A 22,380-nucleotide genomic window follows, 5' to 3' on the forward strand; every position below is an offset into this window, starting at 1 on the left:
TTAATTTATTATGCTTATCTGTTCTGTACGACATCTATTGCACGTCTGTCCGTCCTGGAAGAGGGATCCCTCCTCAGTTGCTCTTCCTGAGGTTTCTACCGGTTTTTTTTTTCAGAGTCATAAGGACAGAGGGATGTCGTATGCTGTAAAGCCCTGTGAGGCAAATTGTGATTTGTGATATTGGGCTTTATAAATAAAATTGATTGATTGATTGATAAACCACAATCTACACACTACAATACACCAAAACACTAATACCCCTTAAAAGTTTGAGTGCATTAAGCTAAGAGTGGATACAGCTCTGGTTTGCTTTTAGCCAGCATTTGACCTTTAAACACAACAGCATCAAGACCCAGAGGACTCTGCCCTGCTGTGGCTGCAGACTGAGGGGAGTCTGAATCAAGGAGCCTGCAACATACAGACACTTCAAGGGCCTCAGCACAAATTTGTGACTGAACGGGCCTACCACGCACGAGCCCAGGGGCCCAAAGTATCAGATACAGATACTTTAATAGGACCTTAGCATGGATGGATTACTGAACAGGCTTACCAGGTACAAGCACAGGGACCCAAGGTGTCAGGGGCCACCTTCACCTGCAAAATATCATTCAAAAAGACAGGTACCGAAATGGAAGAGACTCAAAATTATCACAAAGGGAGACAAAACAACTATGAAGAGATGAAAAGAGACACAAAAATACATTAACCACAAAAAGGGGCACAAAAGGACTACAACGAGATTCAAAATGGCCACTGACAGACAAAAAACAACTACAAAGAGACTTAAAATGACTGCAATGAGACAAAAGCTTCGAGAGATGTGTATCGACTCCAAAGAGACGCAAAACAACAACAAAAAAGGCTTAACGACTATAAAGCCTGTTTGTCTTGCTCCCTTGTCGGAGAGGTGGTGGGGGCTTCTGCATGTCCGTACCCAGGGGCCCATTGTTTCATAATCCACCCAGTGGCCTCAGGTGAACTGTCAAGCTGTTCCGAACTTCTGGCAAGCTTCTTTTCTTAGAAAATAAGTGCAGCTGGAAGATGAACTGCAATCTGTAGCTTTAAAGGCAGAGCCACAGTTTTCCAAACGACTTTAACCACAAAACAAGTCTAAATATTTAGCAGGAGCCCAAACAATATTGAGATTTCTTAGATGACGACTGGAAGAAAGTCTGTTTACAAATGAGTCAAACAGTGCCACGGTGAGGGAAACCAGCAGTCAAAGGTGGTGGAAATGTTTGCCTGTGGGAATTTGGGGGATCCACTCCACATTGACAAAAGAAAAGTAAAGATTTATGCTGCAGAGGCCTGCCTCGAGATTCAAGCTGACATTGTTGAGGCAGGAGATTAATTTCCCAGCAGGATAGAGACCCTTAACGTGCATCAAAGAAGAGCACAGAGACATTTGAGTCTTTGAAATATCCACATCCTGAGACCGGTTCTAAGACTTTGTGAAAAGTTTTGTTCTAAAGCACAGCAGGTAACAGTTAAGTCTTTTTCAATAAACTGGAAGAGTATATTAAGCTGTGTTTTTCTCATTTCTCCGCAGTACCTGCCTCTGCACTGTCAGCACATGTGGCTGGTTTATCTGTTGGTGCATCTGGCAAGTCTAACATGATCTGCAACCTGACGCTGCAGAGGCAGAGTGTGGCGTCAATCGCAGATAAGCCTGAGAGCATTTCACAGCAACAGTATTTCTCAACATGAATCTTGGTACTGCCACAGGGTTTCTCCTCTGCACTGCCAAGATGCTTTCCACCCCTGTGATATACTGTTGTTGTTTTTACCTTGTAAAGCTGCACGTCTGCCAGTTTCACTTGCTACTTAATTTTTTTCAGCCTTACATGTACATTTTTTGTCTCCAGTTCTTTAACATAATTTAATTTACACATACTATATGTGTTTCCCTGTTTACAGTATGCGTACCCAGTTTTGCATGCGCCCTTAACTTCATGTTGAGGAAGCATTTTACAGCACAAACACCCAAATATTGCAGAATGAGACTACTACTACAAAGCAACACCACCTCCTCTAGGCTTTCTTTACTCCAAGTTCAGAGTTGATGTCATTTCACTGTAACATCCACGGAGTCCTGACTGACCTCCTCTGCTCTGACCTTGTGACCTGTGCTGGTGCTGTTTCCTCCTATGTAAACTCAGTGTCTAAAGTAACATGTAAAGTAAACATTACAACTAAGGTGTGCAGCTCAGAGGCTGGCCAAAAAGGCAATGAGCTTTGGTTGTAGGAGAACATTAGCTGTTGAAAACCTATAAAAGTGTCCCACTAAGACATTTGAACCAGCATGGAAAATACCAGGACCCTGAAACTTAAGCAGCTAAATGGAATTCAGCCATTATACATTTTAAACTATTTACAGCTATGTGTTCCCTACTGCAAAAAGTCAAACTATCTTTCCTGGAAAATGAATATGTTGTATAAAAAATTCAACTTATTGAGCCAAGAATGTTTTTTGTTGTTTACTTCATAAGATACTGCATGGTTTAGCTCCCCCACCCCTTCAACAAATGATTCAGTTCATGGTGACATAAGACAAACAGGATCATCAGCAAGTGGAGACTGTTATATAAATATTGCGCAACAAAATTTGCGCCAACTGCTTTTTTGATTACAGCAACCACATTGGAATTCTTTCCCTATTAGAAAGTGTATTACATTTACTTGAAAAGTCATGGTTAGAAATGATAGAAATACAGACAGTCCTGTTGACATTAAAATCTGATATGTCTCTCTTTAAGGGGCAGTTCACCTTGAATAATTTTTTTTTTCCTCCTACCTGTAGTGCTGTTTATCAGTGTAGATTGTTTTGGTGTGAGTTGCCGAGTCTTGGAGATATCAGCTATAGAGATGTCTGCCTTCTCTTTAATATAATGGAACTAGACATCACTCAGCTTGTGGTGCTCAAAGCAGCATAACATAAATTTGAAAAACTCTACATCAATGTCTCTTTCTAGAAATAATGACCCAGTTACTCAAGATAATCCACAGACCTTGTTGTGAGCGGTTTCATGTAGGAGCTATTTTCTTGCTACTGAACTACACTCATCAACCATATTGCTGCATTTAAGGAGGCATCAATTTACTGCTAGCTCACACCTAGCACCACTGGGCTAGCTAACGTTACAGCTCAGCTGAGCACAAGCACGAGCCTCTCATCCATAAGTAAATGTACGCTTCCTTCTGCATGGTGATACAGTTGTCAGGTGCAGTTCAGTTGACTGAAAATATTTCTCTTTATGAAACTGTTCACAACGAGGTCTGTGCATACTGAACTACACCTGCCAGCCATGTCATCAAACAGGTGGTACTGCTAACTCATCTAACATCACTAAGCTAGCAAATGTTACAGCTCAGCTGAGAAGGACACCATTAATGTTTACATCTCATGCTCTCTTGAGCACAAGCCTCTTGTCCATGAGTAGATGCACGTTTCCTTCTGCATGGTGATACTATTGGCAGATGTAGTTTGGTAGAAAGAAAATAGTTCCTACATGAAATTGCTCACAACAAGGTCTGTGGATTATCTTGAGTAACCAGGTCATGATTTCTGGAAAGAGACATTGCTGTTGAGTTTTTCAAATATATTATTTTGGCGCTTTGAGCACCACAAGCTGAGCGCCATCTAGTTCCATTATATTGGAGAGAAGGCAGACATCTCTACGACCGATATCTCCAACACTCAGCAACTCACACCAAAACAATCTAGACTGATGAATAACACTACGGTTAAGAGGGACAATATGTATTTTTTATTTTGGGGTGAACTATTCCTTTAATGTATATGCACTAATGTGTCCTACAGGTGTATTTATTAATGTTGAATGTACAATTTCCATGTTGTTTTAATGAGCATTCTGTACAAGCCCAGGGGAAGCAGATGAAAATATGTATTGTGCTATATCTGCTGCAATATATTTATTGCACACTGTCCCTGTTTTAAACAAACCAATATATGACATTAATTAAATAGTATTTTCTATGCTGGCTGTGGCTTGTAGGCTATGCTTTCATCCTATCCCATAATATCCTCCAAAATGTATGTCCTGTCAAAGTCATTAGGTAGTCAAGGGAAGGAGACATGTATAAAGCACGCAGTTGCAGTGAGGCCTGTGCGCCAGCAGGGGTCGATAAAGAAGTGTAAGTCGCCCCGCACTGGGCTGAAGCCTCCGTCCCACTTTCCCTTTTTCCGTGTGACAGCAGGTAAAGGCGCAGTGCGGCGGGGCTGCAGCACACACACACACACACACACACACACACACACAGGAGTTAACCTGTTGGACTGCTGCTCCTGCTGCTCTCATACTCCCCCTCTGTGTCTGCCGGCAGCTGCCTCTCCTCCTCACAACTCTCTGAACCTACCCTGGATGTTTCTCTACACTCTTCTCACAGTTTTATGAGTTGGAATGAAATTCTCCTGAACTGAGGCTGCTGTAATGAGATGTAAGTATGTCTGATTGTTGCTTGTGTTGCTGCTTTACCTTTCCCTTCCTCAAACACAGATTGATTTCAGATTGTTTTTCTACAGCCTCTGTCCTAGGATCAGTTTGCGCTCTGCTTTTGCTGTTGCAGGAGCCTGCATGCCGCGGAGATGAGGTTACCTCCAACACAGGTAAGTGAGAGGTCAGCGGGGTTGGACAGGGTGTTATGCTTGCATTGTGATATATGTTAGTCTGGGTGTTTGCTTTAGAGGCTGACTGGTCATATGCAGGAAACATATGTTTAACACGGTGTGAATCAATGTGCGTGCCAGCGTGTGTTTTCCTGAGGTTTTATCAGGTCTTCCTGAACCCCGGGATAAGCTGTCTGTAGGTCTTCAGACATTCTGGTAACCCTGATAACAAAGACAGGTCCTGACAGGCCTGATCCTGGTACAGTCATATAATCCATCAACTGAAGAGTCACTGCCAAGAAAAATAATATGACAAAAATATGTTGCACCTTATTTTTCTTTTTGTTCCTTCTCAAATTAATAACAATATGGAAAAGGTAGCATCCTAATTGTGGATTTTTCATATTCATATTAAAGGGATAGTTCGGATTTTTTGAAGTGGGGTTGTATGAGTCACTTATCCATAGTCAGTATATAACATATAATATATTTCTGTCTGCATGCCCCCAGTTTGGAGAAGCAGCAGGAGTACTGACACAAAACTACTGCTGTGGAGGGGTCCACGACAAAATGTATTTTAGCCCCTTAAAAAACATCGCAAACAGTTTAAGTGTTTGCTATATTGGGAGTATTTGCTCTGCTTTACCTTGCCGTCAGACAGACAGTTTCAATTGGCAAGCTATTCATTGCGCCAGTTCCCCATCTGTGCCACCAGATCCCATTGACAAAAACAGTAATTTTAGCTTGCTGAACATATGTGCTACTGGTTACCACTGCCTCAATCAGTTAGTTAGTTTCTGTTATTGTGTGACTTTGGGGAAACTGAGTGAACACTTTTAAACGCCAAAGTCACACAGTAACACAAACAAACTAACTGTTCAAGGCAGCTTTAGACCAGCAGCTCCTGTGTTCTGCAATGTTAAATCACTGTTTTTCCTAATGGAGTCTGGCTTTGAAGGTAACGATATAATGGCTTCAGATCCTCGTTGGAAATTACTGTCTGAAGGCAAGGTAAAGCAGTGAAAATATTCTCAGTATAGCATACACTTAATCTCATACTGATTTTGTAGGACTTTGTCAGGTGGCGAAAATGTGTTTTGTTACTGACTACTCCACAGCAGTACATGGTTTAGCTTCTTTTTTCTGACTCCTTTTCATGCCAGCTGAGATCTGCTGTATGTAATACACTACGGGTAACTACACTTCAAAAAATCTGAACTATGCCTTTAACTTGTTTAACATCAAACGAAAGGATTATTTGCTCTCCTAGTTCCCTGAAAGATACGGTTTCAAGACTCAGCACTGACAGACTCATGACCCTGGATGGATGCATGTACTTCTCCCCAGACAGACTTTTCCTGCCTGACCTGTTGGCCCTATGCCAAACATGTAGCCCCCACAGGCCAGGCAGGAAGCTTGGCACATTATACCATCCTGCCCTCAGGCCAACTGTATCAGCTCTCATACGCATCAACAAAAAGTTTCAGCACCTTTTTCCTGTCATTTGGTTTTTTTTATGTACTGCCAAGCCTTACAATTTCTGAATGAGATGCTGTGTCATTGTTGCACTCGAGGGTTCAGAGAAAGATTGAGTCACGGGAGGAAAAACGTTTTACATGTAAATTGTTGAGGCAGTGGTTCATTCAAATTTATGGTGCAATACTTGAATTTTCCTGTTACGTGTGAGGTTTGAGGTAAGTGTGACCTGTGAAATCACGTAAGGCACATGTAGTTTACATAGCAGTCAAATGAGGTGGCTGAGATGTTGGGTGTGCTGCCAGGAGACAGGGATGGGGGCTGCGTGGGCAGGGAGAGGCATGTTTTTGCATGTGCGGGTAAGTGTATATAATGTCAGAAGAGCTTGCCCTTTACCTGGATGTTTTATAGCTGTATAGCTATAATATTATGAACTTGTAGTAATCCGTGCGTAAATCGTAGGATAAAAGAATGTGTGATGTAAACAGCCTTATCTGTTATCATGCTGTAATTTACGAGGTTTAATTTCTCGTACTAAAACCCGCATATGTGCTTGTTTTATCTTGTCAATGCATCTGCTAGACAACCCCCCCCCCCCAAAATCCTCCCTCTGGTTCTCTGTGCAAGAACAAAGGCCTTTTCATTATTAGCCAAAACTTTTCTTTTCCCACATTTATTGGTTTGGATTGTTATTCAATTACACAAATATAAACTTAACTACACATCATTTACAGATAGTCATAGTCCAGTCTTTGTTACATCTGTGTAGTTGTAAATTTGGGTTTAACATTCCATTTTAAAGGAACAGTTCACCCAAAAATACATTTTTTTGTCTTATGTGTAGCACTGTTTATCAGTGTAGATTGTTTTGGTGTGAGCTGCCAAGTGTTGGAGATACCAGCCGTACAGATGTTTGCCTTCTCTCAAATATAATGGAACTAGATGGCGCTCAGCTTGTGGTGCTCAAAACACCAAAAAAGTACATTTGAAAAACTCATCAGCAATGTCTCTTTCCAGAAATCATGACCACATTACTTAAGATTATCCACAGACCTTGTTGTGAGCAGTTTCATGCAGGAACTATTTTCTTTCTACCAAACTACACCTACCAATTGTATCGTAGCTCAGAAGGAAGTGTGCATCTACTCACAGACAAGAGGCTCGTGCTTGTGACAGCGTGAGATGTAAACATTGGCATCCACCTCATTTGAGCTGTAACGTTAGCTAGCTCAGTGGTGCTAGGTGTGAGCTAGCAGTAAATGGATGCTTCCTCCAATGCAGTAATATGGTTGGTGGGTGTGGTTCGGTCGAAAGAAAATACTTCCTACATGAGACTGCTTACAATATGGAGTGTGTATTTTCTTGAGTAAACGGGTCATGATTTATGGAAAGACACTTTACTGTTGAGTTTTGCAAATGTATTGTTTTTTGGCGCTTTGAGCACCACAAGCTGAGTGATGTCTAGTTCCATTATATTAAAGAGATAGCTGATATCTCCAAGACTCGGCAACTCACACCAAAACAATCTACACTGATAAACAGCACTACAGGTAAGAGGAAAAATATGAATTTTGATTTTGGGGTGAACTATCCCTTTAAGAATTCCAGATTTTATATTATTTTTTCTCTTAAATAGTTTAACATTTTGGGATATAGGTTTATTTGATTTCTGACTGAGAAGATCTGTCGATTAAATATCAGTCTACAGATAGCAGCCGATTGCTGCCGGAAACAGGGGAATAAAGATAACCAAATGTTTTTCCCCTGGACTCTATGTCAACCAGGCACAAGGGGTAATCCAATCTTTGCTACGACAGATGTTTTTGGGTAGGAACTGAATCACCGTGCAGGAAGTAACCGTGTCAAGTCAATATTTGATCTCACAGTGTCACGGCGTCATATATACAGTACGTTTATGTAAGTGTTTCTCACGGGTTTTGACATGAGCTGCTCTTCTTGTTTTCCACAGTGAACCCATGCTGTTATTTACCCTGTCAGCACTCGGGTGTGTGTGTAAGGTATGGCGAGGACAAGTATGAGTGTGACTGCACTCGTACCGGCTACAGCGGAGAAAACTGCACTGTCCGTGAGTCTATTTATCCACATGAGACCAGTTCTCATATCCTCCCTCATTATTGCAGTTTCAAAGAATTTGAAATATTCTGTTATTCCCTCGTACATGGACGGAAAGGATTAGATGGTGGGCTCATGAAAAAGGCTGTTTCATGTTGTTGTCAAGTCAGGAAATAGTGTAACACAACTCCTGGCTCAGAGAGTTAGGACTTCTCGTCTAGACCCAAATATTTGGAAAAATTGAAGGAACAGGAGCAAATGCCAGAAAGACACCAGCTGCGTCAAAGCTGCTTCGGCTGATCTCGTTACTGAACCACCAACTAACTCTGCTGCTCTGCTTCTCATTAACAAGGAAACCTCACACATTGTAGTCCCTAATTGGATGTGATGTATTTGGCTGACAGTTATGTAGTTGCATCATGCTCATAATAACAATTAACCATCGCTTTGATTGTGCAGAGAGAAAAAAAGACAGAGTGGAGGGGGAAGGGAAGGGAAAGGCAAGCAAAGTCAAACAGTAAATGGGGAAATGTGATTGAATGATAACATTTACCTAAAATAATACTTTTGTTTCCTACTTAAGGTAGAGTAGCCACACATGAAATTCATGTTACACAAACAGAATTAACTTAGAAACAGCTTTACGGAGCTTCGGGATTTTAGAAACACTGAGGATGTGAATCAAGTTCCCCAAACAGCAGACAGACAAAGTGTAGCTGGTGACTAGCAGACTAGCGAACACAGTGGAGCATTTAGCAGCTAAAGAGCCAGATGTTTCCCTCAAGAGTTGGTAGAGACCAAAAACAGAGTTTAAAGTGACAGTTTACGCCAAAATAAAAAATACATATATTTCCTCTTACCTGCTGAGCTGTTTATCAGTGTAGATTGTTTTGGTGTAAGTTGCAGAGTGTTGGAGCTATCGGATGAAGAGATGTCTGCCTTCTCTCCATTATAATGGAACATGAGGGCACACGGCCTGTGGTGCCACAAGTGCAAAAAAAAGTACATTTGAAACAAAATGAAAAGTAATGTCTCTTTCTAGAAATCATGACCACGTTACTCAAGATAATCCACAGACCTTGTTGTGAGCAGTTTCATGTAGGACCTATTTTCTCTTTAGCGAACTTCACCCACCAACCATATTACCGCTCAGAAGGAAGCGTGCATCTGCTCAGGGACAAGAGGCTTGTGCTTGTGACAGTGTGAGATGTAAACATTAATGGCGTCCTTGGCTGTGCTTTAACGATACCTAGCTCGGTGGTGCTAGGTGAACTAGCAGTAGATGCAGCGTTGATATGGTCGGCAGGTGTAGTTTGGTACAAAGAAAATAGTTCCTACATGAAACTGCTCACAACAAGGTCTGTGGATTATCTTCAGTATCCTGGTCATGATTTCTGAAAAGAGACTTGCTGTTGAGTTTTTCAAATCTTTATTTATTTATTCATTCATTTATTTTTGGCGCTTTGAGCACCACAAGCCGAGTGCCATCTAGTTTCATTGTATTCAAGAGAAAGCAAAGATCTCTACGGCCGTTATCTGTGTCACTCAGCAACCCACTTTCAAAAAATGTAGACTAATAAATAGTACAACAGGTAATAGGTGAAATATGTGAACTTGATATTTTGGTGAACTATCCCTTTAAAGAGAGTTAAACACTGGACTACTGTATATTTGTCAGGTGGTCAGAAACACCACTCCAAATTAATGCCAATTTAATTAAACAAAAACTGATTTAGAAATTCAACAAATGAGCACAAAACTGAAACAATGAATGTTTTGAAACCAGATATTGACACAGGGGGCCAAGATAAAGTAATAAAGCAAGACCTTTATCATATCAGTTAATATTGATCTTTAATGGAGCCAGCCGTATCACAAAGATATTAAAACTGATCAGACTAAAATGCCATTTTGTGTAACTTCATTCACTGAGTTGCTGAGCAAGTCAGAGATGTGGGTGGTTATTCAGAGGTCTGGAATCATGCTGTAAGACCAAGGCCAAGACTGCTGAGTATCCTCATGAACTGTGACATAATGACTTTGTTATCCATGTGCAAATTTCCACTTTGAATTCCAAGCCTCTTCGACTTCCCGTAAGAACAAGGTTGTTTTTTTCATTTGTCCTCCCACCGCAGCGGAGTTTTGGACCAGGGTGCGTCAGTTCCTCAAACCCAGCCCAGATGTGGTGCATTACATTCTCACTCATTTCCACTGGCTCTGGGATATCATCAACTGCACCTTCCTACGGGACGTCCTCATGCGGGTGGTTCTAACAGGTCCAGAGTCAGCTATTCATTCATTAAAAAAAATAAGAATTCATGGCTGTCATATTTTCAATGTATCTAATAACTGTTCTTTTGAATGAACAGTGAGGTCCAACTTAATACCCAGCCCTCCAACCTACAACTCAAAATATAGCTACCTCAGCTGGGAGTCCTACTATAATCTGAGCTACTACACTCGGCTGCTGCCCCCAGTGCCAGAGGACTGCCCCACACCTCTGGGGGTCAAAGGTCAGCCACTCACTTATGTTTTATCTAGGTATTGATAAATGTGTGGTTTCGATATCTGTACCAAAACCTATGTATTGTATTTACCTAAAATAAGTAAGTAACCTAAAAACTAAACTAAAGTGTGGTACTTGAGTAAATGTACTTTCCACCACTGCATATTTTTTACATTATATTTCATTAGGAGGTGCAAAAATGTGACAGTATCCATAATATCTAACGCAGAACATGTCTTTTTCCCAGTGTTGTTCCAGCTCAAGTCAAACAGTTCACCACAGAGATATGCGTGCAGATTATTGACCTTGGACAGTTCAGAATTGCAGCGATGTGTTAACTCTATCAGTGCGGTGTTCACAGATGCTCTATTTCGGTATTATGACTAGAGGCGGGGTGTATCTGTGTTTTGCCCTGTGCTGCGTTTGACACTGTGGTGTTTCTCTACAGGCATGGCTGGGCTGCCTGACCCTGAGCTGCTGGTTGAGAGGCTGCTGAAGAGGAGGACGTTCAGGCCCGACCCCCAGGGCACCAATCTCATGTTCGCCTTCTTCGCACAGCACTTCACCCACCAGTTCTTTAAGACCTACAATCGCATGGGTGTGGGCTTCACTAAGGCTCTAGCGCATGGGGTTAGTCCAGTTACAGCTTTTGTCCATATATATAGGGATAGCAGACTTTATTTGAAAAGCACTTGTCTTGCTTGAGAATTCCTTGAATAAGACGTTGGGGTTGTGGTTGCTTTGGGGAATTTATATTTTTAAGTGAGGAGATGAGGTCAAGGACAGAGAGACAATGATTTCAGTGTTGCTGCAGTAGAAAAAGCCTCCCACAATTTGGCTACAATTATATTTTGTTTTTGTCGTTTAACAACTTTGCTTTCTTGCTTTGCTCTCATTCTCTCACTCCGTGTTTTGTCCTGTCCCGTGACACATGCAGGTGGATGCAGGGCACATTTATGGAGACAACCTGGAACGTCAGCTTCAACTCAGGCTTCACAAAGACGGAAAACTCAAGTATCAGGTGAAAGAATCAAATCTGTGAACAGAGGAAACATGATGCACAACAAGGAATCTCAACATTCTGATCAAGATCGGAATGTTTACTTTATATTCCAAAAGTAAATCACCATTGTGTTGTTTCCAGTCAAATCTGTTGCTCACTAGCAGTACTGTCAATAATTTATCATTTCACTTCATCTGCTGTAGGGCTTTTTTGACATAACATGTTGCTGCAGGAATGTGAAGTGTGGTATACTGTCAGATAAAGTGGAGAGGTTTGTATTGAGTTTAATGCATATTCATTAATTACTGTTTTTCCCATTAGTTAGTTGATGGAGAGATGTACCCTCCAACTGTAGCTAAGGCACCCATTAGGATGAGCTACCCTCCTGGGATCCCTCCTGAGGCTCAGATGGCTATTGGTCAGGAAGTGTTTGGACTCCTCCCTGGTTTGGGGATGTATGCCACGCTCTGGCTGAGGGAGCATAACCGAGTTTGTGACATCCTGAAGGCAGAGCATCCCACCTGGGACGATGAGCAGCTTTTCCAGACCACACGCTTCATTATCATTGGTGAGCTGGACAGAAATTTAAAGGAATAGGAACATTTTGGGAAATAACTTGACTAGATGAAAAGATAGATACCACTCCCATGTCTGTGTGGTAAATATAAGGCAACCGCCAGCAGCTGGTTAGCATAGCTTAGCACAAAGACTGGAAGCAGGGGGAAACAGCTAGCTTTTCCTCTGTCTAAAGCTCACAAATTCAAACCTTATGTCTCATTTGTTGCTGGACTATTTCTCGTCCAACTTCTTGTCTTACTTTCTGGACTCTCTTGTGGTTGCTGGTGTCTTCCTAGTGCCAACAAGTCTCCGGGAAAGCACTCCACTCTGCCAAGAAATAGTCGAGCATATTACCCCTGTACTTTACTGTAACTTTTTCACTTTGGCTGTTGCACAAAGATGTAACATGTTCACGTATGAGCCTCACAGGGATGGTAGGCAAATATATTTTACATTTAGCCGGAGCCAGACACGCTCTTCTCCCAGTTTTCAAATTTTATGCTAAGCTAAGCTAACCGACCCCTGACTGTCGGTTTATATTTGACTAGTCTCACATGGCCACACTTACCTCCTGCTGTGCCAGATCTGAGGGATGGCTGAAGTCATCATAACTTCACTTAAAGGGGAAAAAACGTGCTAGATTGTTTGTATTTCTTGGAACCAATCACAGTTGCCTCGGGTGGCACTAAGCCCTTGATGTTCCGATGGTGCCCTTACAAAAAAATGTTGGTAGGGAACTTGTTTTAGTGGTTAAGTGAGCAGTAGCAATAAAATAGCTAAATCTCTGCCAGAGGAAATACCACATAAAACATTAGAAGATGTTAAATTGTGCAGGTTACTAGCTCTGAGGTTGTTTCAGGCACACTGTAACAAAGTGTGGAGATGGATCCGGCCATGCAAGACTTGTTTCATGTGGTAAATAGTAAATGGACCTGCACTTGTATAGCACCTTTCTAGTCATCCGACCTCAAAGCGCTTTTTACACGAGTCACATTCATCCATTCACACACACATTCACACACTGGTGGCCGAGGCTGCCATACAAGGTGTCACCTGCTACTCAGTTTAAACACACTCACACACCGATGGAAGCATCATCGGGAACAGTTTGGGGTTCAGTAACTTGCTCAGAGATACTTTGACATGCAGACTGGAGGAGCCGGGGATCAAACCGCTGATCTTCCGATTAGTGGACTTTTTCGTACTTGAATAAAAAGGCATCAAAATAGAGATTGTTTATTTTCAAAAAAAAAAAAAAATCCAGAGAATCCCCCAGACCCCCCGACAGAGTCCCACATGTCCTCAAATCCTAGGAACTCCCTTGTATACATCTAACCTGTGCTTGGCTGCTGCGACTGGCCCCTGTCCTCCTGTCATTTGCAAAAGTGGCCCCTGGGCAAAGCAAGTTAGGTATCCCTGACATCCTGTGAGCCAGACTAATATCTGGCATGATATGAGAGTGGTGTTTATCTTCTCATTAAACTATCTGTTAATGCATTTACATTTTTTTATATTACTCTTTTTTGTTCCGTTTGTCTCGTGCTGGTGTACTTGATGTTTGATGTCAATCGTTAAGATGTCAGCAACCCCACCTCCACTCCCGCCCACACATAAACTTAAGGATGATAACTTTACTGACGTCAACTTGGAGCTGTTCAGTCATGGCTCGGGAAGTATCGGGAAGGGTGACTTAATCATAATCTGTCTGCCCTCAGGTGAGACAATAAAAATCGTGATAGAGGAGTATGTGCAGCACCTCAGCGGATACCTGCTGCAGCTGAAGTTTGATCCCGCTCTGCTGTTTAACTCCAACTTCCAGTACGGAAACCGCATCGCTCTGGAGTTCAGCCAGCTCTACCACTGGCACCCCTTGATGCCGGACACCTTCCTTATAAACGGAGATGAACTGTCGTACACGCAGTTCCTCTTCAACACTTCTGTTCTCACACACTACGGCATTGAGAAGTTGGTGGACGCCTTCTCTCGGCAAACGGCTGGCCAGGTAACAGACCACAGACGATGCAACATCAGAAACATGAAGAAATAATTACATTAAATCTAGTACAGTTGTTTGGAAGTTCCCATAGTTACAACTAACTCTTAGTTAGGTATAACTATGGGATATAATCTGCAGTGTTACTGGCTTCAAGTATCCATGTAGTGGTTTTTGGCATTCACACTTCATGTCTGTATCAAATAACACGTAAAAATCCAGGAAAATCCTTCTTACAGGATACCAACTTTTAAAATCACAGATTTGAAGTGTGCATATGTGAAAACGGGTTATGTCATTTCGACATACATTTTAATGTTTGCTTTATGCATGTTTCATGTTGAACATTTAAAGTAATGATGCATGATGTGTGTATAGACTCACTCAGAGGTAATCCCTTTCAATCATCACTTATGACCCCACTCTCTGTGTGTGGCGGTGTATTTATCTGCGGAGACTCTGCCGTGTGCCTGTATTGTTTTCCTCTTACTTTCTGTGCTTAGGATGTTTATGGGCGTGTGCCCCCACAGTGCTTTGAGGTGAAGTTAGGGCTCTATAAAAAGGTTGCGGCCAGGTGCCAGAGCGTAAGCAGCAGGCACACAGCGCCAAAAAACACAAATAGAACGAGAAGAAATGCCAAAAGAGAGTGAATCTTGGGTTGGCTTGTGATTTAACTTCTGCAGGCGAGTGTGTGCACAAACAGTAACCAACAAATGTGCATAGCATACCTTTGAATATTTTAATTATGTATTAATCTTCCATTTAAAACATTCTAAATAAACGCAGCGTCTCACTGATTTTAAAATCACCATTCATTTTGTATTTTGAATAATGTCTTTTTTATATTAGATATTTAATTGTCAAATCTTTGTCAACAGATTGGTGGTGGTCATAACATCAACGCTGTGGTGACCAAAGTGGCTGTGGGGACCATAAAGGAGTCCCGCCAACTCCGCTTGCAGCCCTTTAACGAGTACAGGAAGCGCTTTAACCTCAAGCCGTACACATCGTTCAGACAATTCACTGGTAAGAAAAGCAGGTCTGTGTAGAGACCACACAACATGACGTGCAATTCAAAGCATGCGATTTTCAACTTTTACAAGCTCACATTCTTCCTTAATGGCTTCCTTAAAGGCATTTTCTCATAGACTGTTATTGATTGCTATTAGGATGTTTTCCATTGCCATCCCCTGAAGGTTAGCAATGGATACCTAGCGTCATGCTACAGGCATGGCTAACCGGTTATAGATTAGACCTTAACGCATTGTATTGTGGATACTTTTATTAACTGTGCAATACTCGTGATGTCCTTTTGCAGATAATGAGGAGATAGCGCGTGAGCTTGAAGAAATGTACGGTGACATTGATGCTCTTGAGTTTTATCCTGCTCTGATGTTGGAGAAAACACGACAGGGGGCCATATTTGGAGAGAGCATGGTGGAGATGGGTGCCCCCTTCTCCCTTAAAGGCCTACTGGGAAACCCCATATGTTCTCCAGAGTACTGGAAACCCAGCACCTTTGGCGGTAAAGTGGGCTTTGACATAGTGAACTCTGCCACACTGAAGAAGCTGGTCTGTCTGAACACCAGGACGTGTCCTTATGTGGCGTTTAGAGTACCAAAAGAGGAGCACAGAGGGAACGATGACAGTGCAGTAAGGACCGATGAGCTCTGAGTCTTTGCAGACGCCAGGTGGTTGTGATTTGAGCTCACTATATGAATGTAAAAGAGGCAGCTGCTAAGAAAACAAACACGTGCTGAAGATGCCCGTGTGGAGAACACACAGTAAAGGTTGTTTGAACAGCACTGGAGAATCATACAGGACTCAGGGCTCAGTATGAAAACTTGCCTCTTCCTTAACCTGCTCACACTCTAACACATGAACACATCAGTGAGAACATAAACATTACATTGTTTTGTTAAATGCTTTGTGCCTGAAGACTGAAATGCAGTCTTGTTCACTGTCCAGTAAAATAAAGTATGTACTGTCTGTAGATTTATTTTGAAAGAAGTGATTGCAATATAATATAACCATTAATTAAAATAAAACTATAGACACTATGTGGGTTATTGTCCATTAATTTAAAGTTTTAGTGATTAAAATCTTTGTTTTGACTATCCATTGTTTTATACCTCTGCATTCCCACTTCCACCTCTCACTCACTGCTTCTGGTGAATCCTGTTTCTTTTGGCTTGAAGCTGAATACTGATGGGAACACAAGAAAGACTCAGCCCACAGCAGGGTGTAGGTTTTCACAGTTAAACTTTTTACAGCAAGACACATAAAGGTGAAGCCTGGTTACCTTGTGTTTTAGAACTTTTGGGTATATCAGGATACATGTGATTAGGCATGTGATGGACCAGCCAGAAAATACACATAAATCCACAGACACCTTTTAACAAGATCTTACAAGGTCTTACATGTGTGCTGTCTTTGCAGATTATTTACAAAATGTAGTCACTGGTATTAACAAAAGGGAGAGTGACTGTCTAATTATATAATTGGTATCATGGTACCTTTTGTGGAAAATATGTAATGTAACATAATAAGTCAAAATGTTTCACTTGGCAACTCTGAGCCTGTCAGCAGCGGATGTAACAGTTGTAGTACAAGTAGTACTAAGCATTATGTAATAGTCATGTTGTCCTCTAGTGGTGAAGGTGGGAACTGCATAATAACGCATCCAGCATCTTCCGACGTTTTATACATCAGTGGGAGGAACCCGGATAAACCGTGGTGTCGTGTTGCCTTAAAGTACTCTCAGTAAAGTACAGCTTTACACCACGACCACCTCATAAACCTATCTATTCAGTTCAATTCAATGGGCTTTATTGGCATTACATTTAACATGTGTTGCCAAAGCACAAATGCAATTAAAAGGCAGTAATTAAAATTTACAACTGATTACACATTTGACAAGAGGCAACAGAGCACAATAGGTAATTAGATAAGCAACATATATACAGTACATACAGACACATTCACGTCACGTCTCATATACGTATATGTTTATGTGTTTGTTTATCACCTTTTAAAGTGTGCCATGAGGAAAAAAGACATACAGACCAGTACCACACGTACATAATGAGGATGTTAATTAAGAATCAATTAACAGTACATTGAGCTTGTACTTCTACTCACCACAACAAAAGGAGACAAAATAAAAATCAGCAGAAAACAAACAAAAAAGAACAAAAAAAAAAGACAAATAAACAAAGCAAAAAAAAAACAAACTCGCATGGCCACACCCTCCACCTCAACAATTAATTTGGTTGCAATATCTGAAAACTTAACATTCTAGATGTGGATTAGTTATTATGATACTAACTAAAAAATTGAGTGCAAATGTTGGCCACTGATTATTGACGCTTTGCGCTTGCACTTCATAATTACGACATTTTCGGGAACCTTGAAGGCATCATATTCCGGGAGAGTGGTTTGCGACAGCTGAGCTAACGTTAGCAGATTAGCTGGAGTGGGCAGTGGGAGCTGGTGGTATCTTACTAACGTGAGCTGGTCATACACAGGTAAGATCGAAATCAGCTATTCATAGATAATTGATATTTTTATCCGCTTGTAGCGGTGTATACTGAATGAGAAGTGTAGTCAGTCTACACTCGGTTTATGTTTAGCTAACTTAATGTTTACTGGTGGACACAGGAAGTCCGTGGAAGAGAGGCTAGCTCCGCTGGCTAACGCTCACCTAGCTCACTTTCACAGACACTAGCTGCACATACCGGTTTAGCCCGTGTCCTACTTAATAATGAAGCTAATTGGATTGTCGCTATCCTCTTTCCACACGCGCTTAGATAGTTAATGAAATAACAATAACAGTTCAGAGCTTGCTAACGGAGGCTAGCTGAGTTAGCTATGGTAGCTGTCACTTCTCCAGGGATTCACAGACAATTTGGTTAGCAAGGTGTTGGCTGTAGGCCTTCGCTCCTACTGTTTACATATGTTGAAGACATGTTATTCATAGGCGGTGGAAAGATATTGTCATGTATCGTCACATAATGGCCACAGTATTAGACAAAGGAGCTGTAGTCTGGCATTATATTGTTATCCATGTTGGTGCCTGACCACTGTCAAAAGTGAGAGGGATTTATCCGTGGTGTCTGCCTCGTTGTCTCTCCATCTGCGTACACGAGCTGGCTTACGTACGGCTCAGTGCATCATTAAAAGCCTCTCAGGCAGCCCAAGTGTTGTTGACACACTTAATATAAGCTATGTATAGTGTAGATGTCCTATTTTTGAAATGAGCCCTTTCAGTCCGACCTGTGACAGCTTGGATGGCTGTCAGTCTGGATTATTCTGCTCCACTGACTTGATGTGATCTGCCTCACTGTTGTGTGATAATACTGTTATTAATCTGGAGAGGTTTTTGTCAATGAGGCTTTGATTATAAAGCAAATGATGGCAGTGTTGTGTTACTGCCAACTGCAATGCTTTTACAAATTATTAGTCAAATGACCCAACAAAATGGAGGTTAGCGTGCTTATTCAAATACAGTCTGTGAATTTAAGACTGGGCCATATAGACTTACCCTCTGCATACAGCTTAAAGATGAAGGATGAGCTCTGTCATCTTAATAATGATCCCATTTCATATGAAAGCATTCATCAGGGCATTGTGTTTTGTACAAAGTTGTATCAGTGAGTTGCACCGATGCCTTATCTAACTGTTGGCCTCAGGTGAGCCATTGTCAGCCGTTGTCATGACGACTCTGGATGACAAGATTCTGGGAGAGAAGCTGCAGTACTACTACAGCAGCAGCGAGGACGAAGGTAGCGACAACGAGGATGAGGAAGGGGAGAACAAAACCATCCGGAATGCTGACGTCAATGAGCCTGAGATAGACTACAGCGCCGATGGAAGTGCTGTCAACACAGGTACCAATACAAGCAAACACACATTAAGTAAAATACTGTCCTAATAAGAAGACTGCGAGTACATTTGTTTAGGATTCACAATGACAGTGACACTGGCTATTCTCTCTTTTAGGACCAAAGGGTGTCATCAATGACTGGAGGAAGTACAAGCAGCTGGAGGTGGAGCAGAAACAAGAGCAGAAGAAAGAGATGGAAAGACTGATCAAGAAGCTGTCGATGACCTGCCGCTCTGACCTCGACACGGAAAAAGACAAAGAGAAACAGAAAGAGCTGCAGGAAAAAATCAAAGGCAAAGTAAGTTTGACACACTTTTTCAACTTGCACTTATGCACCCGTCAAATATCTGACACATAGACATACTATCTTGTGTCCTTAAAACAAGTTTATCCAATTCATAGAGTTATAATTTGCCAATTTAGAACAATTTAACAGTCCAGGATAAAGATTGGATTCATCAAAGTATCTGGTAAAGAAGTGGAGACTGTGAGAGAGAGTTTCATTTGTTAAATGGCAATTCACTTTCTTATGGGTTTTGTTTTGGGTTATTTCTTGGCTGGGACCGGCAACTTCCTTGAGTCTCTGCTGGTTGCGTGACAGTTGGTCCTGGCCGGGAAATAGTTCAACACATAACCCATGTTAAATGTTGAATTGGCTTTTTTATGCTTTTGTTCTGATAAAACAAACAAGATATAATATGTTATGTAGTGAGCTTTGGATGTCTATAGCTGGATTTTGTTACCTTTGGGTGGAGCTACCGTAGGCACGCCGTTTACCCCCATTTCCAGTCTTTGTGCTAAGCAAAGCTAATCATCATCTGGGTGTAGAGTCAAATTTACAACACACTTTTTAGGGCAGAATCATTCTGCAAACCTAGTTCTTGGCAAGAAAGCAAATTTCTTAAAACATTACATAGTTCCTTTTACAAACTTTATGCATTTTTGTTTTTGTCTACTCTAAAGATGACCATGCAAGAATACAACATGCTCCAGGAAGAAGAGGATGACGAAGACTTCCTCCAGCATTACCGCATGCAGCGCATTGAAGAGATGCGGCGCCAGCTCTGCCGCGGCAAACGCTTTGCACAGGTCTATGAGCTCAATAGCGGAGAGGACTTCCTTGAGGCTTTGGACAAGGAGGACAAAAGCACACTGGTCATGATCCACATCTACGAGCCGGACATCCCTGGCTGTGAGGCCATGAGCGGCAGCCTCATGTGTCTGGCTCAGGAATACCCGCTTGTCAAGTTCTGCAGCGTACGCAGCTCGGCCATCAGCACCAGTGCACTGTTCAGAGACAGCGCTCTGCCCGCTCTGCTTGTTTACAAAGGAGGAGACCTGATCGGCAACTTTGTGAGAGTCACAGACCAGCTCGGGGAAGACTTCTTTGCTGTAGATGTCGAGGCCCTGCTGCAGGAGTACGGCATGCTGCCTGACAAGGCCCCCATCGTCCAGAAGACGGTTCGCAATGGAGCCATCATTCAGAACACTGTGAGTGATGAGGACTCCGACCTCGATATAGACTAGAGCCATAATATCTAACATGCACCATATGCTTTGGAAACACGCAAACACAGTCTGCATGGACTATAGATGATTTTTATGTATGTGGACCCCCGTAGTGATGACGGACTGAGCCAGGATTGCCATGTTAACTACTCACACAGCAACATACAACCAGCAGTGACGCATAACCAAAAGTAAATGCACACAAAACATCACAGCTCAGTGACTTTCTTAATGACATCGATCCATGGTAAACATAAGTTGTAATGATTAAAGTAAATTCTAGCCATTATTAATATCAAGGACCTGTTATACACAGTGAGAATGATTTAGATGTTAGGTTCTAAGTGTTTTGTTTGAGCTGTGACTGTTGACTATTTATTTGTTGTGTTTAAACACATTCCTTGTTTTGTTTCACGTGCATCTTCATTGTCTTAAATGTGTTTCACTCTGTAGAGTACAAATCCTGCAGCCCAAACTGACTTTTAGTTAATTTTATAACTTTTATATGTCCTGTACCATTTCAGATAGTGGGAAAATAAAGAAATGTTTGGACTCACTGCCTGTTGTATTTTCTCTTCCAAGGTAGGGATGATAGATGATGAAATAAGAAGGAGGATCTCAGAAATATTAAAGCACTACTCAGTATTTTAATGGTAACAGTGGATCGATTGATTAAAGCCCTGTACATACTCCGCAAGAACAGAGAAATTTGTTCTTTTTTCATACTTAAAGAGAAACTCAAGTGCAGAACTCCTGGGAAGCCCTCATAGGCCCCTCCCAGTGCCGCATACGTCACACACGCTTTTCTGCATTAACAATGTCCACTTCAAATTTCTGACCAATCACACAATAGTTCTCGGACACCACACAAGAAAAAAGTTCTGCCCAGATGATGTGTCAAGAACAAGCTGCAAGAACTCCCAAACCAGGGCTGCAAGAAAAAAAAAACAACAACATTCTTTTCTTGCAGCCCTGCGAGAGAACAAATTTCTCTGTTCTTGCGGAGTATGTGAAGGCCTTTAGACTAATGTGAAAGGAGTCGCTCATGTTAATGAACCCACAGTCCCCAGCTCTGCATTTACCATCAGCTCCACTGAGCATTTTAGCTTCTTAAAGCTCATTGTTTTGGTTTTCTGCTCTCATTAATCTCATTTCCAGCCGAGTTTTCAGCCAAAAAAGCAAACAAACACTACCTGCACAGCACCGAACAGCAGACAGGCAATTTTAGAAACTAGCTGGTGAACATAGTGGAACATTTACCAGCTACAGAGCCAGATATTTCCCTCAGGAGCAAAGCTAAGAATATTTTTTTGTTGGGTGGCTGGAAACATGACTCTAAATGAGTGCCCATGTTGCTGCGTCTGTGCTAGATGTTTACACGCAACTTCTTGCTGACGCATTCACCATAAAAACTTTATAAGGTTATAACTGTCAGTGCTTTGTTTACAGCTCCTTCTGCTGTCCCCCATCGGCCAAAGACAGTACACGAATTAAGCTTAAATGTTCATTTTTCATGTGATGTGTGTGATCAAAGTTTAAACACATTTGGGCTGCATTATATTAGTAGACATTTATTGTATTCGCAGATCAGCACAGATTAATACAAATATTTACATATTTAATACAGGTGTAATTAATGTTAACTGCTGAGACAGAGCCCTCCTTAAGGTTATTGGCTAAACCTGTGCTTTTTACAAGTAAAAATGTCTGCTGTGAAAAAAGGTCTATACCCATGATTATTTTCAAGGAA

At 41.7% G+C, this 22,380-nt stretch overlaps 1 protein-coding gene across 1 annotated transcript; it reads left to right on the plus strand.

The window, feature by feature from the left end:
- The first annotated feature begins 4,289 nt into the window (after positions 1–4,289).
- pdcl (phosducin-like) lies at positions 4,290–21,187 on the plus strand. Its single transcript, XM_050053787.1, has 15 exons — positions 4,290–4,458; positions 4,544–4,627; positions 8,073–8,189; positions 10,312–10,452; positions 10,546–10,689; positions 11,131–11,312; positions 11,620–11,703; positions 12,007–12,253; positions 13,959–14,245; positions 15,115–15,262; positions 15,555–15,903; positions 16,889–16,896; positions 18,928–19,125; positions 19,238–19,419; positions 20,085–21,187. Exons 1-15 carry the CDS (start codon positions 4,452–4,454, stop codon positions 20,646–20,648), a joined length of 2,742 nt encoding a protein of 913 aa, XP_049909744.1. The 5' UTR covers positions 4,290–4,451; the 3' UTR covers positions 20,649–21,187.
- The last annotated feature ends 1,193 nt before the right edge of the window (positions 21,188–22,380 follow it).

Source organism: Epinephelus moara, chromosome 9 (assembly GCF_006386435.1).
Source record: "Epinephelus moara isolate mb chromosome 9, YSFRI_EMoa_1.0, whole genome shotgun sequence".
NCBI lineage: Eukaryota > Metazoa > Chordata > Actinopteri > Perciformes > Serranidae > Epinephelus > Epinephelus moara.